At 35.3% G+C, this 19,127-nt stretch overlaps 2 protein-coding genes across 2 annotated transcripts; one reads left to right on the top strand and one right to left on the bottom strand.

The window, feature by feature from the left end:
* Nucleotides 1–499: 499 nt before the first annotated feature.
* LOC103981148 (mitotic checkpoint protein BUB3.2) lies at nt 500–10,166 on the bottom strand. The gene is made up of 9 exons (XM_009397766.3): nt 9,879–10,166; nt 9,617–9,747; nt 7,062–7,144; nt 4,134–4,400; nt 1,996–2,071; nt 1,325–1,405; nt 1,164–1,242; nt 983–1,083; nt 500–895 (listed from the first exon to the last, which is right to left on the bottom strand). Exons 1-9 carry the CDS (start codon nt 9,999–10,001, stop codon nt 808–810), a joined length of 1,029 nt encoding a protein of 342 aa, XP_009396041.1. The 5' UTR covers nt 10,002–10,166; the 3' UTR covers nt 500–807.
* A 573-nt stretch (nt 10,167–10,739) lies between these two features.
* Nucleotides 10,740–18,656, top strand: LOC135609839 (uncharacterized). Its single transcript, XM_065103532.1, has 9 exons — nt 10,740–10,934; nt 11,488–11,568; nt 12,962–13,079; nt 13,177–13,271; nt 14,513–14,584; nt 16,333–16,680; nt 16,821–16,929; nt 17,053–17,236; nt 18,286–18,656. The coding sequence occupies exons 1-9, from the start codon at nt 10,911–10,913 to the stop codon at nt 18,371–18,373; spliced, it is 1,119 nt and encodes a 372-aa protein (XP_064959604.1). The 5' UTR covers nt 10,740–10,910; the 3' UTR covers nt 18,374–18,656.
* Nucleotides 18,657–19,127: the final 471 nt, after the last annotated feature.

Below are 19,127 nucleotides of genomic sequence, written 5' to 3'. Positions count from 1 at the left end.
TGATTTTTCTGGTTAAATTTGCAAAGCTTCCGTGGGTTAAGGGAGGATCAGTGTGTACAATTATAATGGCCCAATTAATCGTACGAGAAAAAGATTATTTATTTTATTGTGCACGTAAAAATGTTGTTATCTAAATTAAAATTGGATAACAACATAATACCTGTCACGAAAAATGACAAAAATATTTATTATTATTGTAGTTGTACATGGATATTACTGTAACCAATATAGTTACATCTAAGAAAATAATGTCTAACACATTAGGTTGAGACTCCCACCAATATATATCGCGGATTTATCCTCGAGAAGGAACTTTTTTTTTTCCAATGAGTCAATATGATATTTCATTGACTAATTTTTCTCTAGAACAATTTATTAAGGAGAACCAAGATCACATAAAAGTGTTGAATACAACTCTTCTTCCAAAAATGCCTCGAAAAAATAAAATCATTTAAGATCCAACCCCCACAACCCAGGTACAAAATCATTGGAGATCTACTTAACAACAACAGCAATGAAGACCATACTTCATTGACGGTGAAACATTGGATCAAAACCAGCAACATAATGACAATCATTATCCAGATAGCTACAACAAGATGATCAAGGAAAATGGTCTCTAGAACACTGCCTGAAGAAAAAAAGAAAAGAAAAGAAAAGAAAGAAATCACAAGTTTTGGTTTCCTTACAAGATTTTTCGTATTCATAGTAGCTTAGTAACCATTCAAAGGACAGCAGCTGACGCAGGCAGAACCATCACTCCAAATATCCATTCAAGGTGCAATTTCCTTGCTGCAAGAACTATAGTTATGGAGGTGGTGCAGGTAAAGCCTTGGGCTTTGGCTTGACTTCTACTTCATTTACATTCCGGACAAAGATGGTATCAGGCTCATGACTGCAATTTTAATTTTTCCACAATGGCATTAAAACATCAAAAAGATCCCATACTGCCAAGGTGATAAAATAGATCTTATTAACTTACAGTGTGTCACCCTCCTCAAATGTGTAGCTAGATGCCACAGCAAGCTGACGGCCATCTCTGCTGAAGGATAATGCAGCAATGCTTGTCGGGTATTTTGAATACTACAGAACAGTACAACATATGGACCTTGTTAATTTCTGAACACCAACATAAACATTCACCATTTAATAAAATATTTTACCTGATAAAGTCTTTTCTTATTGTTGCCATCCCACACATTAACGTAACCATCACAACCTCCAGTAGCAAATGTCCCATAGCTGATGACCAATACAAATCATAAAATATAAATGACAATATAATTGTACAATTCTGTCATTTAAATCAGTGTAGAGAGATTACATTGGATGGAACGCAATTGCATTGACAGGATAAACAGTGTCCCTCCCAGCCTCCGATTTACGGTGGCACTTGAACGCATACCTGAAGTAACATTGTCTAGTGAAACAGAGGACTTATCACAAATAAAAATGATAAAGCATCAACATTATTTCACAGGAGCAATATCCTAAAACTAGTCATCATGAACACCAAAAATGTATTAGTCCATCAGCTCGTAGATTTTTTTATTGCAACATGAAAGGTTACCATTAGAACCAGAAAACATAAATTGATCTACTGCAAAGATAAATAAAGGCTTCCAGTATTTAATATTTGTGGTAGTTGACTGCAGCAGTGTTAGACTCAAGGTTTGTGCTGCCTATATGAAAAAGAAATATGTTTAACATGATAGAGAATCTAGAGAAGCTTGAGGTGCAACAGCAGGAGGAAATTACTCATAAAGAAGAAAGCCACAAGCTTATAGAAAGGAAAGTAGGTGCATGCATACATTTCCATGAATACCCAGGTAATGGGTACCCAATCTCGAAGATTCATGCTACCAAGCACAAAATGAACAAAAATCTTAACTAAAATGGTAAATTTTTTTATTCCCTCTAAAGTCCTCTCATATAGTAAAAACATGTTGCAAACGGACAGAATAAGGGTTGTTTATGAACACAAGAATATCTCACTTCTTCGCTTGAGCAGCCTCTGATAGATCGAAAAACTCCATAGCTACTCGACCTTCGACAGAACTAAGAGCAAAACCTGCATCAAATAGCAAGAATTTTACATAATATTCCTCGATAATAACAAACCAAAGATGTAAAAACGGTACAATTTCTACCATAATTTCTGGTCAATTAGACAGATCATAGAAATATGGTATAACTAACCAAGAGATCCTTTAACCATAGTATGATTTCATTCTTAGATAATATGACAATCTCCTTGCCACTTGAAAAGAAAGCATAAATATAATAAATTAATGAGGAAACAGTTAATTAACACTATGTTAATCCCAAATCCTAGGTCTAGTTTCTTGACAGCAAAATTGTGAACTTTTGAGAAAATTGCTGGAATAAGTTTTTCCTTTGTTATAAATAACAATATCATAATAATACATCCTTTTCCCATAAGTGTAAAATTTATTGAGTTTTCCTTTTAATAAGAACATGTGTGAATTAGATATTGGTGTTATTATCTTTTTAAATCACTTGATACTAGTTGTGATTCTCATGTGCAACACACTACTCAACGCCAGGAAATGACTCCAATATGGAAGCTTCTGAATATTCAGGTTGCGGTACATTTGTGAAAACAAACAGTGGAAAATCCCTTACGAAAGAATCAATACAGATTTAATATACTCCCAAGTTGCAACCTGAATAATGTAAAAGATGAAAGGTAAAAGATAACATCCCAAGATTCTGCCTCATGTTTAAGGATGAACTCTTCCAAAATCACATTCAAAATGTGGAAGAAATGTTCTGAGTTTATATTATAAGTACAGGTCCATACTTCAGTAACACTAAAAAGCAACCAAAAAAGGAAAAGGAAAGAATCACTCAACCAATGACACTACTTGGCAGTAACTAATCTAGAATGTATGTTTTCATATTGATATAATAATAGCATGATGACAAAAGTTCATAATGATACTAATCAACAGAGAGATGATGATGAGACAATGGCCATTTTACAGTAATGACCAAAGGGACGAATTAGAAAGAAACACATACACTGAAATAATTGCAATATTATGCACAGTAATGCCAACAAACTTCTAAGAAGCAAGAACATTAAACAAGTTTTAAGTGCAGATAGAAAGCCAACAGGCTACTGCACATAGTCAGGTTACCAAAAATGGAAGCCCAAATTTTTTATATTGGATGCGAGAACAAATTTTAACTTCAGTGAAATATTAAATTCCCAGAAGGATGTTGTTCATATTTATTTAGCAATTAGAAAAGACAATTTAACCAAGGTTTAGAATATCAGGCTGAAACCACACTACTCCCATCAATCTTTGAAACCACTTTAAATTGAAAATGCATTGGAGAAGAATCAATTTAATGATTTCAAGAAAGGTTGAGCAATGTGTTTCTAGAAATGTTAAGGTTCAGCAAATATCCCTCGTTCATATATCACATTGCTTAATCCGGGAAATGTTTACAGTCTGCAAGGACCAGTTGTTCATATTTATTTTGCAATTAGACAAGACAATTTAACCAAGGTTTAGAATATCAGGCTGAAACCAGTTTCAACACCATGTCAAACTGGATACCACCTGGTATCAATAAAAATGTCAAAAAGATGAATGCAGACTAGTATCAAGCTACATGGTCAAATACCGATCCTTCACCATATCAGTAAATACAAGCCGATGCACACTAGTCCCATCAATCTTTGAAACCACCTTAAAATGGAAATGCATTGGAGAAGAATCAATTTAATGATTTCAAGAAATGTTGAGCAATGTGTTTCTAGAAATGTTAGAGGTTCAGCAAATATCCCTTGTTCATATATCACATTGCTTAATCCGGGAAATGTTTAAAGTCTGCAATGACCAGTGATCCACCAAATCGATCCACCTCCAAAATTTTGTTGGCAGAGAGACTAAATAACATTAAATATATGCCACAAAAGTAACTGAAGCCCCCTAGGTGCACATTCGTAAGATGCTTTAGACGCTATAAGCCCTGACAACAATGCCACAAAAATATAGCAGTTTCACATACGTATACATCAACTACTAATTAATAACATGTAAGATACAAATTTATGAAGATAAATGAAAAAATAAATTATTAGTACAAAAAAGCTTCACCTGTGCCATTGGGATAGCAACGAACACATCTAGTTTGATATTTTAATGATGATTCCCTTCGTTGTTCTGGTTGAGACATATTGCGCAAATCATAGACATTCACATGCCTTCCTGCAGTAGCAACTACTAAACGATGACCAACTAAGGAAAGAGAATACACTCGTTCAGGTTGTGGATATGTCCCAACAAGTGCATGGTCTGGGCCGCTTGCACCTCTAGGATCCCAGCATTTCAGTGTCTTGTCCCAACTTCCAGTAATTACTTGGCCTTAGATGATACAAACAAATAAACAATCAAGATGCATCATAAATTTAAGGACATAATAACTAGGATTGAGGTATAGATGACACAAATTTCCATTCAAATGAAATTATACATAAGACATCACCACGTCTCCCATGAGAAGTCAGTACACAGGTTTGCTAAACCAACCAAGCTGACATGTCCAGAATTCAGTCTTTCCTACCTTTTAGTCTTGTGAAGGACCAGAGAATCAGATTTCTTCGAAAGCTGGTGACCTAACCCAACCAGACCTGACCATTTTGTGCTGTTGTGAGTCTTGTGACTTTAGTTGGGTTTAGTCACACTTGGATTGAGATGTAGATATTTCACATTGCCTTAAACTGACTGTACCTTAACTCAGCCTCCACAAATTATAATCCTTGCATTTGTTTAGTATTATCTTATTAAACATTTTTGTAATGCCAACTCGTAGAAGAACAACAATGGTAAGCCACAATGTTCTAATTTTTTAGGATTAGCTACATGAATATTCCCCCAGCGCAACCCCCACCACACACCAAACCCCCCACCCCCCCCCAATTTAAGCCATAATCAAACCAGTTGGTCAAATTACAAATAATCATATCTCTTCATAGTTTCTAATTAAGCTCTTTTCAATCTCCCTCCTCTTAATCAAGTTATCTCGTCTAGCAGAGTACATATGGGTCTCTTTTGGTTATGTTCACCATCTTAAAAGATTTTCCCACATCTTATCTTCTACCAAAGTTCCACTTAACTGTTCATGGTTTCTAAGATTTGTTTGTATCACTAAACTTTATAATTAATTCCAGCAAGCCCAAAGTTTTAAGCTGACTGTCAGCTACATAGAGCAACTCTCCTTTTCCCAGGCTTCAGACTGACAGTGAAAAAGACTCAACAATAAGAACCCACAATTTGCACTAAAATTGATATTAACCCATGCTCATTAACTTCATCTTGTAATTTAAGATATTTTGAATTTGATTATCACTAATATCAACTATTATTTAGATATGTGCTTTTGCTATATTTCTGATGCCATTGTGATTAGATCTTATTATAATCAATAAACATGCCTCTCATTTAGGAAAAAGATGTGATCAGAGACAAACTAAGAAGCAACTGAAAGGCAAAAAAAAAAAACAAAATAAGACAAATCTAAATCTTAGAGTAATTATTCTTGTTTTCTTTTATATCCCTTTTATCTGTTAGATTGACTTTTGACATTTTCCACCAAAATGCAATATAACATAATTCTAAAATTTAATTTCCCTCCAGCTATTTCATATTATTTACTAAAGATAATGCATAATGGATATGCAACTCTAATGAAGTTTGAGTAAATCAGTAAACATCAATAAGTACCATGATGACCTTTGCGCAAGACCATACAATTATAACTGAAACTTGTTTAATCAGCATCTACCCTCTAAATTTGCATCATAAAAAATATGAAAAAGAATTGTAGCCATTTCTGAAAAATAGTAGTCAATGCATCCAAATGACATAACCAATTCATGCAATGGTTAATATCTCATCCTAAATTAAGTTCATGGAAGAACCAGTTATATACTTGAGCAAATTTTATCACAAAACTAACCATCCATTTATATTCATATATATTTTTCAGCAATCAATTAGTAAAGTAATAGTATCCATTTTTACCTTCTTTAACTCTTCTGCTGAGTACTAGGTAAGAGGAAATACAAATTCAAAACAATGTACTAGATGATCAATTAGACAATGCAGCCCGACCACTATGAAAAGTATTCAATGATTTCTAAATTTAAAGAGAAGCAAATACTGACTAATCCAAGAGTACGACACAAAATAAGTGATTAATGATTATGTTCCTTGGAAAATAATGTGCCAAAGTATCCTTCAGGGCAAATCATGTAAATGATTGTGCATCTTTTCCTTTTTTTTCTCTCTCTTTAAATCAAAGGATGAGCATAGTCAATCTAAATCATCCCGTTAGAAGAATGTATGATTACAAAATATCATCAATATCATCTATTAATATGGCGCTTCAATTCTTTAAAGCTACCAAAAAGAACAACTTTTTTAGAACCATCAAATAGGATGTAGTCATAGGCATCCAAAACATTCCACCACTCAAATTAAGTGCGCTAGAATTTTGAATATGACAGATAACATGATATGTATTAACATCTTCATTACCAACCTAACCTTGGAAAATAATGTGCCAAAGTATCCTTCAGGGAAAATCATGTAAATGATTGTGCATCTTTTCCTTTTTTTTCTCTCTCTTTAAATCAAAGGATGAGCATAGTCAATCTGAATCATCCCATTAGAAGAATGTATGAGTACAAAATATCATCAATATCATCTATTAATATGGCGCTTCAATTCTTTAAAGCTACTAAAAAGAACAACTTTTTTAGAACCACATAATAGGATGTAGTCATGGGCATCCAAAACATTACACCACTCGAATTAAGTGCTCTAGAATTTTGAATATGACAGATAACATGATATGTATTAACATCCTCATTACCAACCTAACCTATCAGTCATCTTTTCATGCGTGGAACCTCGATAGGAACATAATAACATGAAATAGTGATGATCTGCCTTTTTCAGTCTTCAAAGTCCCAAATCAAGAATGAAATAGCTAATTGCTAGAAGTTAGAGATTTGATTATACCTGTTGCATAAGAGTATTCAACACAACGGACAGGAGCATCATGGCGTCCTAAAATATCCTCCTTGCCAGAACCAAAGACAAACCTGAAACAAGTTAATAAAACACAATTAACCCAGTTAAAGTAGCATCTGTCTGTCACTAAATGTGCAAGATAATCACTATTGACTACATAAAAGATTAGGCATTCCCAAACTCCTCAAAGTTTCTCAGCCAGTCCATCATAAAGAAAGAATATACAAATGTACAACAACTGCATCTTCTAAAACTATAATGTTTGAATATTTTTAATGACATAACAGATTAGGCAAAGTTGAACCAGTCCAGGATTAATCATTCGACCAAAGAAATTATTCACAACCAAACAGAGAAAAAAAGGCCTTTCAAGCATATCAAAGTTGGAGAAGCATTCCAAACAACATTTTGGAAAATGCTTCAGCTCTAACCACCTTATCTCCAGTAGCATGTTTTAATACTATGGAAGAAAATGTAAGCGGCATCGTCAACTATCATTCTTGATCTTAAACCAAGAAGAATAAGAATTGAAAGAAAACATAATGCATAAAATTTTTTGGTAAACCGACAGTACTCTTCCCATAAGTTTTTATATATAAAAACTTAAAAAGAAGATTTTCGACTGTCATAGAGAAAGCTCTTCCAAGTTCGAACCGTCTCTTTTTCTTCACTAAAATGCATCAGGTTGTTAGTTTTGGTTTTAAAAGACTGCTAATGCAATTTACCAAACAGAACTACTCAAAATCAATAGAAAAATATTTAAAAAGCTATACACCAAATAGCATCAAGTTAATTGGTCCATTACCAATTATTGGCCATATCAGAAAATGCCGATTATTATGTATCAATATTAAACCATGAGTGCAACTATCACCATGACTGCCAACCCCATTATGCCTACCTGCATCATGTCACCATCATCACCATCACTCAAACATTCTTATCAGCATCACCATCATCATTGCCCCACCAACGCCAATACCACTGTACGATCACCATTGTCATAATAGGTGACATCATTGTCACCATTACAACCGCTACCACTACCATAATACCGCCACAATTGCCATCACAGCATCCCTTTGTTTACAACAGTTCAACGTTGAGAAGAAAACCCAAGACGCAGTTTTCTAGCTTGAATAGGCAAATACTTATTCTCACTCAAAAAATTGATATAAGAATAATTGTTTTAAGAAAGTAAATGTCTCCCAACACTAAAATCAGAAAATCTGTTGAGTATCGAACATACCTTATAAAAATAAATTCATCAAAATGATGCACATGATAGATGGATGAAGGATATAAGGTTTTGTTATAGGACCAGTAACAAACTTGACAATACAACACCAATTAAGCAAAAATCTTAATGAAAGAAAAAAATATGGTTCATACTCACATGTTTACACACTTCAATAATAAAATGACACAATGCATCATCTTCTGCTATGTTTAGATGAAAAAAGAAGACTAAAACCATATAGCTAATAGAGTAATATAAAGTAAGACATTCAGACAGCAACTCAGCTCAGATTAGCCTCTCCGCACAAAGGTAGGTTTCCAACATATGAAGTCACCAAAGCACTTTGAAATATTCTATGCATGACATATAAAGGACCATGAGGATCCTCAAATAAGCAATTTCAACCAATAAGACAAGCTGAGAACTAAAATGAAGACAGTCGTTAATATTAGGTCGCATTTGCAACAAGTTCATAGGATTGCAAATTGCTAATGTTAACCAAAAAAACATTAATTTTTTTTCCAAGAAGAAAGTTCAGCAAACATGATTTTGAAGTGACAATAATTCCTAGGCCAACTATCTATAATTTAGCAATGTAAAGTGTGTACTTCCCATATGAGATTTCGGAACTAATAGATAGTATGTCTCCTTGCAGAACTCCAGAATAGCATGTTTTTATCAAGAATTGGGGAATCATACGATTAATAAATTTTGTTATGAAATGCTCAGAGACAAGTAGAATAAAAAGTGGTCAAGTGCATGAGACTCCCGCCAACATGAGTTTATGGGGGGGGGGGGGGGGTCAAAGTATGCAACCTCATTCCTACAAACAAAAAGGTTGTTCTCCGTGGATCTAATTCTGGCCACCAAAGTTGTGAAGGAGCAGCATTATCATGGTGCCAAGGCTCAAAATGAAAATAGAAAAGCCCCTTTAGAAAAAGAACTTGATTAGCCTTGTAACCAATCATATAACTCAATCTACTTCAAAGTAACCATGATGCTCGAGCATAGAACCACATTTTGACTGCCATATAGACAAAGAGCACTTGGCAGTAATCCAGCACCCTAACGCTCCAGATTAGGGAACCACCAGCATCTGAAACCCTAAAACCACCAGTGCCGACCTTATTAATATTCCACCGGGCTACTAGAAAAACGCCATAACGAAACATAAAACGAGTGCTTGGTCATTCTTGAAATTGTCTATAAACAGAAAGAGCAACATACACAAGCATCAGAGTAGCTAACTACCACAAAAGCAGCAAGAGAAACATAATGCACCCGGAGAACATTCCTTGCACACCTTCTGACCATATGGTCGGCACAGGCACTAAAGCCCGATGAATCATCATGGAAGCAGCAATCGAGGACAGGGCCAACATGCGCGAACTCCCCCTTGAGAGCGTCCGCGCCGGCATCGTAAAGACGAAGACTCTGAGCACAAGGGTATCAGTAAGCCCTACTGCGGGTGACCAAAGAGATAAAAGACCAAACCCTAGGGAGATGAGGTCAGGGTTTCGTCGGGGCGGGAGAATGGGGATTGCAGGAAAGGTTTAGGGACATACCCTGTCCCACGACGAGACGAGGAGGAGGTCGCTGTGGTTGGAGAAGCGGAGGTTGGAGATGCCATCGGAGGGTGGGTCGGAGAGCTCCCTCCCGCCGGTGGCCGGAAGAGTGGCGGCGCTCATAGCGGCCGGAAATCGGAGAGAGGGTCAGGGGTTTGACGAGCGGCGGAAGCAAACCGCGATCTGATGGCGAAAGGAGAAAAGGGGCGAATGAAAATGGACGGAGCGATTAGCAATCAGAGTTTGCGGGCAGCGAATTCAAAACCAGCGCGGTCGGTGTCATTTCAATAGGGGCTGAGGGTTTTTTTGTCTTATTATCCGGATGTATAAATGTACATAATGAATTCATAGTAGAATTCATGATTAATCCATTTGAATCCTCTCCGTTCTTCATGTAGACTTTGACATGATTTCGGATCCCATGATTTCAGTTTTGGAATTGAGTTCCTAAATTTTTGAGAATTGGCACCAAATCATTTAGGATCGGAATCGATTGCTAAAATCATAATACCTTAGCATTATGATTTTTTAATTTTTTTAATTTTAAAAAATAAAAAAATCAATTATTCTAACTATAACGGATGGTTTCGATTCTCAAAATTAATAATTATAATTAAATCGTTTTATCTATTTAATTTGGAACCAAAGAACCGTCGAGTCAATTCGATTTCGATACGATTCCGATTCGAATCGAACCGGTCAAGACTATCATCACGGAGCAATAACGAAGGCACTAGACATCACGGCCCTACGATCTGAAATGAACGGCGTCGATGACTGCTAATATTGGTTCACGTATCACGTCCTTTGAGATCAAAACACACCGCCTCTTTGTTTGTTACCGCTCCATCGTAACTCGGACGCGGACGCACCCGTCTCGTTTCGCATCCGCTCGGGCGTCTCTTAAACTGTCCTTCTCCCCGATCTGTTCGCCTCGCGCGACCCTTTTGATCCAATCTAAAATCCAAGGCCTCCTCTGATCCATTGAGCTCCCCGTTCACGCCGCTCCTCGCGGGATCTTCGATCGATGCGATGGTTGTCTGCAAGTGCCGCAAGGTACCCGGATTCAATTTCGTTTATTTTCTTGTTGCCCTCGCTGAGCGCCACGGTATTGTACTATGCGTTTCATATCGTCATTTTTCGGTTCCTCGATTCGTTTCGAGTCGAATTTTGGAACTCGGAAGCCAGTTGCTTTGAGAATTTAATTAGTCTTTCGGAATTTCGAGATATAACAGCGGCTTTCTGGTCGAATTCGTACGTACTAGCATTGGATCTATTAGGCATTTATTCGATTCCACTAGGTTTTCATTATCATCGGAAAATTTCGTCATCATCGATTTGGCGGGGCGTAAACTTTAGCTTAAATTCAGGTAGTTTTATATTGAGTAAGAGAAGAGGTTGTGCAAAATCAGGATTTCGACGGATTTGCTTCTCTTGATTCTTGAGTTTCTTTCAGTAGGTGAAGTCCCATTTGTTTTCGAAGGTTAAAAAACGTTTTCACGCTCAATAATCGAAGCAGGATTAATTTGTTTTACTTTATATTCTTAGAAGCGGTTTTGATTCTCGGTCGTGTGGTTTTCTTGAAACTAATGGAGCATTAAATTTACAGGCAACCAGGCTTTATTGTTTCGTCCACAAGCTTCCTGTTTGCGGTCAATGCATTTGTTTCCCAGAACATCAAATCTGCGTGGTAATCATCTAAAACTGTTGTACTACGAGTAGAGACTTATTTTCTCCTGCCTGGACATTTGAAGTACAAACGATATGGTGCTACCTTACTGACTGCAACTAGGGGTGTAAACAAGAATGTCATTAGTCGCATCTGGACATTTTAATAAGATTATTTAGTGTAGTATTAACTGTTAACCTTGATATCTATCTTGCATTTGATAGCTTGGTTAGCATAAGTCATGTTCCACAAGGACTTTTGATGGCAGCATTACATACTAAATTCTTCACACATGTAATTTTTTTAGAGATGTTGCATTGAGGATTTAACAATTTAGCACTGGAGCACAGATTATTCTTCCGGGCAAATATCCTTGGTGGTTACACTACATAAAAAACTACGGTATGTATGGTGATAAAGGAAGTGGAGAGCAATAAGCAAAACAAGCATGACAACAATAGCAATAAAAACGTAAACTAATAAAGTAAATATAATACTTTCATTCCAAAAGTGTTAGAAAAAGGGAAAAAAAGATCTAGCAACAATACCATGAAATACTAACAATACCACATCTGTACATTGGAACAACAACTATATTGATTAGTAATAATATATAAATGATTTTTTGTATTCTGAACAGTACACTAAGGCTTACTGTGCCATTTCTCAACTGGACTTGATCCAATAAGGTTCCAATATGGGTACCAGTGTTGATATTTAAACCCATGGCTGCAATCACCTTCTTCGCAAAATTTATGCTTATCAAGTGCTCGATGTGAAGACCGAAACAACTGTTCGCATCAAATATGCCCATGGCATTACTGTTCTTAAATGTTTTTCTGTGTCTAAAATACTTCATGCAAGGTTCCAAATATTGGATCTTGTTTGAACTTGTTCTGGAAATTCTTCATAAATTAGAGCATATAATTGCTATAAACAATTGGGGATCGGGAGCAACTGGGAATTTCAGTTTGTTCTAAACTTGAAGCCTTTGGACTTGCAACAAATTTCTCGATTGGACCTTTTGCTTCTTTTGGTAGCTAGTCACTACTTAGAGGAACCAGTCCTTTTGATTTTTCACTTTCGTCGACAAAGTATGCTCCAAAGGAAAGCTATATATCTGAATACCTATATTTGTTGAATTTTAGTCATTGATATTTTGATATGAAATATTTTTATTATCCAATAGCTATTGGATGAAAATGATGTTGCGCTCACATTATTCATTTACCAATGTGTTTTTTTCTTGAGCCTCTAATCTCATAAAATTTCATACTAACTGTAGATTCTTTATTTTTTTGTTCTTTAATTTTTTTATAAAATGCTATCTAACCAATTTTATTGTTCTATTACTTACACATTTTACTGTTTCCTACCAATTTTATAAAATCACTGATTCTTTCTTAATCTTTAGGTAAAAAAATATTCTGATTGGGTAGTTGATGGGGAGTATAACTGGCCCCCTATATGCTCTTTGTGCAACGCTGCATTGGAAGCTGGAACCGATCAAACTACTCGATTGGGTTGCTTGCGTATGTTGCTTCTCACTTTTACATGTGTACTTTTTCTAAAAAGAACAAGTTACCTCAATTCACAATATATTAACTTCTCTGTGTTTGTCTCATTCAGATCTTATGCACACACATTGCTTGGTCTCACATATTAAAAGTTTCTCACCTCAAACTCCACCTGCAGGATACGTGTGTCCTGCATGTTCTTCCCCTGTAAGTTATTCTAGCAAAATTTTGAATTGTTACATTTTGTTGGTTGCAGAACAGACTTCAGTTTGCAAGTGATGGATTAAGAGACTGTTTTGTTTTTCTTAAATGACAAAAGTTAAATAATTATATATTTTTGATCCGTTCATCTATGCAATTGTCCTAGCAATGTCTTAATCAATTACATGGTTTTTGCAATTTCAGATTAAATTTTAATAGTCTTGACATGAAAAGAAAGAAAAAGGTATAAAAAATTTTGTAAAAAATTAAAATAATTAAAATTATCTAGAGGAAAATTTGTAGAATAATTTGGAGAGGAAATGCTACTTTAGAAAGGAATTTGTTGGCCTGAATTTAGGTTGAAAACACAGGAAACTCTTGAGTTGCTTGACAGTGGGGTGTGTGAACCAAGGTTCGCAATACCGTACCGTACCGGAGTTTCGACCTGGGCTCGGTACCGGTACGGTACGGTATACTGCTCGGTACACCCAGGTGTACCGAGCGGTATATTCAGGCGTGCCGAGCACTGTAGCAGTGCTACAGTGCTATAGTGCTACAGTACTGCTACAGTGTCGGAACGGTAACAAATGGTCCGCGTACCGAAAGTCTGGCGGACCGATACATACTGCCCGTACCGGGCGGTACGGATCGGTACTGCAAACCATGGTGTGAACATCTTTAGTAGTCTATTGAGGAAATTGTACAAGTCACACATCTGAAGATTTGAACAAACTCAAGGCATTAGTCAAATCGTTAAAAAAAATCGTTCACTTCTCTTATCACTTCATTAGTTTCACAGTCAACCAGTTCCATTTGCCAGGAGTTTTTCTGGTCAACCTTAAACTGGGAATCAAGCAGGTTAATTCAGGTTCAGATAGGTAGTAAGGGTAGATAACAACTGACCAGTACATGATTCAGTCTGCTTGTGGGTCAAGGAACTGGACTGACCTTTTTAATGGATTGGGTCAAACTGAAATGGTTGGATCGACAAGTTCAAGAATTTATTTCTTTATTTTTCTTTTTGTAAAAGATTGAGTGTCTTATGATCTTCTAGTGGCCTGTATGCTTATAAGTTTAGGAAGACTTTGCTTATTCATTTGATAAACATAAGGAAGGGACAAGGATAGAATTGGTTCCTTTCAGCTTTAGTCATAGAACTAGATATTACTCTGCTTTCTATGTTATGATATACAATTCTGTCTGGAAAGCAGTGATGAATTTCCCAATGAATTAGCACATTTTTGCAGATATGGCCTCCTATAAGCATCAAAGATACGAGTTCTCTTCTCCACTCAAAACTCAAGGAAGCAATAATACAGGTAACTCTCACATTTTTCCTAAATCATGATTACTATATTCTTCATTTTGTACCATGAATGTCTAAATCCCAAGTTTCTAACTTCAAAAAGTGAACTTTCACATGTCTATGTAGGTGGCTTTATCAAGCTTTCACCGTTCATTTTGTTTTTAATTATAATAGAAACTTTTTATTAAATAGTGAACATTCAAGCAGGTGAGGAATTTGTTGGTTTCTATTTGGGACATCAAACTACATTATTGATCTTAATTATGTTGATCATATTTATACATGGCTAAGTCAATGGACTAGCAGATACCAATCTCTTCAATCGCTATAAGCCTTTTTGGATTTTGCAGAACAATTGTTAGCTGGATAATCTCAGATTTGGATACTTATAATCTTGAATTATCCTATTCAAAATTTCATATTCTGTATTCAAGTTTGTTTTGTCTTACAAAGTATGTTGCCATTTAACTACTATGCTAGTTCAAGCCCCTATATATCATGATATTGTTTTCTGCTATATGTAAACAATGCTATTGTTTTTAGTGTCACTTCTGGCATCTGCCCTTTTTTTTTAACCCAGAAATCAGCACAAGACTTTTCTGTTCTATTTCATTCAAGAGCAGTGTTTATATATGTTATAATCTTCTTTGTTCTTGCTTGTTTCTAGAGCTTTTTTGTCATCTTTCTTGCTTGTTTCTAACTCTTTTACGTCAGCTTATGACACTTTATCTTGCATACAAGTTTTGTTATTCTTATCCTTCTTTTAAATTGCAAAAGGCACAATCAGTGTAAAAATTTCCAATTGTTCAGTTCCTTTCTGATTAAGCTAGGGTCACACTACCTTAAAGGTTATTGGCCTACAAATATAGGAAGAAGCTGTGCCTGTCATGATGCCACTAAAGCATCTGCTTGAACTTATTTAAATCTACCAAATGTATAGGCTAAACAAGAAGCTTCCAATTAATTAGACACATAAGCTATGCCTTCAGGTTCAGTAGGCTAGACAGTCAGGATGGCATAATAGGTGAAAGCGTCTGTCTAGTGAAGTTCAAATGTTCGTGACTACCATATATGCAGCTTAGTAGAGAAGAGAAGATTCAGTATAACAAGAAATATGACTTAAATCTATGAAATGTTAGAAGGATGGTCCAAGAGAACATAGAGATAGGAGCATGAAGTACCATAAAAAGAAGAGGAAGTTGATAGAAGACTGACAAACCAAAATTAAATTCCTCTTTATTTGGTATATTTTTGTTACATCTGTCTCTTTTCGTTAGCTGATTACATTGTTTTCTTCTATAGGACACTGACTGATAAAGAAGTCAACTGAGTCTTTAGTTAATCATCTCCTGAAATAAGACCATCTTATCATCTCTATATTTTAAACTTATTGTAAGTTTGTAACTAACCCTAAACTTATATACAGAAAGTGCCCATGAAATTGTTTTTATCATGTGCAGAAAATTTGTTTAAAAAAATTATCTTGGGTTAATCTCTATGATTAAGTTGTACTCTTTTAGCTTATATGGGATGCATCACTGACCAAGAGATGATGATGGACAATTACTGAACCTTCATTCATTGAACACCATATCTTCCTCTTTATGCTTTCGCATTAATCAAAAATTATTTTTTGAGTTAAAATTGCATTGTTGCCGGACCTCTTTTAGATGCTTTTATATTTCCTCCAAACATCCTCCAGTTATAATATCATTGTCTTCATGCTCTTGAATTTATTTTGCATTCTGTCTTGTATTGCAGAGTGGACTCGAGAAAAATGTATTTGGAAATCACCTAGTTTCACTTCCTGCAGTAGAGAATCGTGTGCCTCCTCCCGCATTTGCTTCTGACCCACTTGTGCATGTATCTGCCGTTGAAGACACAGAAAAAGGTGGAGCAACTTCGGTTGATCCTGTTGAAGATTCAAGACCAACATTATCTTTGCCAGTGACAGATGATAAGTACTCAGATGAAGTATATAACTCTACTATTGGAGTGGGTTCCTCTAAGCCTATAGAACCAGAGATTGTTGAAGTTGATGGCCCTGATGCTTTAGGAAACCAATTCATGCAAAATCAAGATCACCATCTTGTGAAAAGCACGAGTCTAGTAAGCCTAAGTGATATTTGAGAAATAATAAGCTCTATGTCCAAGTGCTGTGACTTATTTTGTATTTGAAGTTATTCTATGACTTATTCCATTAGTGCTGTGATGATCATGATATTTGATGTGTTGTGTCTGATATACAGCCTGGTGCTACTACAAGAAAGCCTACTTACCATGTCGACAGGCAAAGTTCAGAAACATCATACTATGTTGACGATGAAGATGGAACAAACAAAAAGTACACACGGCGGGGTAAGCTATATGTCAGATCCTTTCATTTAGATTTCACTGTTATAAATTGTAAGTGCTAAGAAACTCTACGCATTTTGGTTGCTAAGAAACTCATGATATAGGTTTTTTTGATATTAATTGCAGGTCCAGTTGGTCACAAGTTTCTAAGAATGTTACTACCTTTCTGGTCAAACGCACTGCCTACTCTGCCAGTGACTGCACCACCACGCAAAGAATCTAATGCAAATAGCATTCCAGAAGGAAGAATACGACATCAAAGATCTTCAAGAATGGACCCGAGGAAAATTTTACTTGTCATGGCAATCATGTATTTTCTCTGACTTCTCTTACCATATATTTGAAGTTCAATTTTGGTTTTTGGGGCTTTTACACATCTACCTTTCAAAGTTTCAAAATCGTATAATCCAAAATTTAATATAGCATATATATCCCTTTAAATATTTATGTATGTGTGTGTGTATATATATATATATATATATATATATATATATATATATATATATATACTATATAAATTAAAGGGGTAAATAAATACAAAAATTAATAATTTATAGGAATATGGGTAATATTTTTGAATTTTTTTAGTGTCATTGGACATTTCAAGAATAGCATTATGCTAATGATAAACTGATCGAAATTAACTACAATGATATCTATATAAGTTTTTGAATTCTGTAGGAATATATATGCTAACCTTAATTTTTAGGGGAGCAAATACTAAAATCATTTAACTTTGGAGGGATATATGTGAAATTTTCCCCATTTTATTGAACAAAACTTGGAAAGCGTTTTAAATTGAAAAACTACTGCTTCAACAGGAGTCTATGAGTGAGAATTTGAATTTGAATTTGACCTGCATAATTTGTTCTCTGATTTACCTGTAGTACTGCTTCAACAGGTGTCTATGGATGAAAATTTGAAGTTGACTTTGCATAATTTGTTCTCTGATTTACCTGTAGGTACCAGGCTTATCAGTTGAATATATATATATCTCTCCCGAATTAATATATGTGTACGGAGTTTGGAAAGACAGAAACTTTGTTGACATAGAAGTTGAGGACAATTAAATATGTGTCTCTTCTAGTTCTTCTAATATGATTTGTTCTCTATTCAACTCATGAACAACTAAAAAAAAAACTCATGAACAACTGACATTATATGTTTGATAGAGAGCAAAACTTGCAACTTACTGGCTCTCTCATAGATATGTACAGGATGTTTGTAGTGCTTAGCTACAGACTTCTTGTCCACGACTGTTAGCGTTTATGATTTTGGCATCATATTTTGAAATAATGGTTTCCTCTGAAAATGGTAACTTCAAGACTGAGATTTATATGATATCTGTTTTGTGAGCAGGGCATGTATGGCAACAATGGGAATACTGTACTACAGATTGGCACAGCGCAGTCTTGGTGAAAGCATACCAGAAGATGAGGCCCAGTAGGTATTGTCTTAGTTTCCCAAACGCTGGTCTATGTGGTGGTCATATGTAGAATACCAACTTGTCTTTGATACTGCCCATTCCCTTTCTATGAATTTTGCGAGGCATAGCAAACATTCAAATGCTGCAGAGTGTGGTTTTAGGCTTTTAGTATTGACTACGGGTGATGTTTCAAAAACCAATTTTCTTTTGAATCATTTTTTATGAAGTCATCTTTGCAATTTTTAATCTTTGTGAATCATGTAATTTGTTTTCCTTTTTCTATTGAAGTGTAAGCTCTTCTATCTGGAGATGGTTTTCTGGATGCTCTCATTTTGGATTTCGTTGTATTGTTTTGTCTTGATTGCTATGATATTGTGGTATTGTGCGAAATGAACTTATAATATTGTTGTTGGTTCCATCCTTAGCGCTGTTTGTCTATGCATTACAATGATATAAATTTACTTGGGTCAGCCAAATTTAACGTAATGTGAATGGATTAGATGCAGGTACAACTTTTTGAACAATAGGAAAGTTGTAATATCCTAACTGGAGATTGGTTACATCTTTTCTCGCCTTTGATCTTTCTGTCGAAAAATATCTTGAATAAAAAAATATAACAATTAATATCGTTGATTATTTCTAGTAAAATTTATTAGGTTTTTCTTTATTTCTTTTTGCACCACTGATCTTAGAATAGAGTGTTGCAAAAAGAATAAGCTTTAATTCATGAGTAGAATTGTCTTTTCAATAACAAATAATAATTTGGGGGCACTGT

This window comes from Musa acuminata, chromosome BXJ2-4, assembly GCF_036884655.1.
Source record: "Musa acuminata AAA Group cultivar baxijiao chromosome BXJ2-4, Cavendish_Baxijiao_AAA, whole genome shotgun sequence".
NCBI classification, from domain to species: Eukaryota; Viridiplantae; Streptophyta; class Magnoliopsida; order Zingiberales; family Musaceae; genus Musa; species Musa acuminata.
Note: the sequence above shows the minus strand (reverse complement) of the source record. Positions and strands in the feature narration are given on the sequence as shown.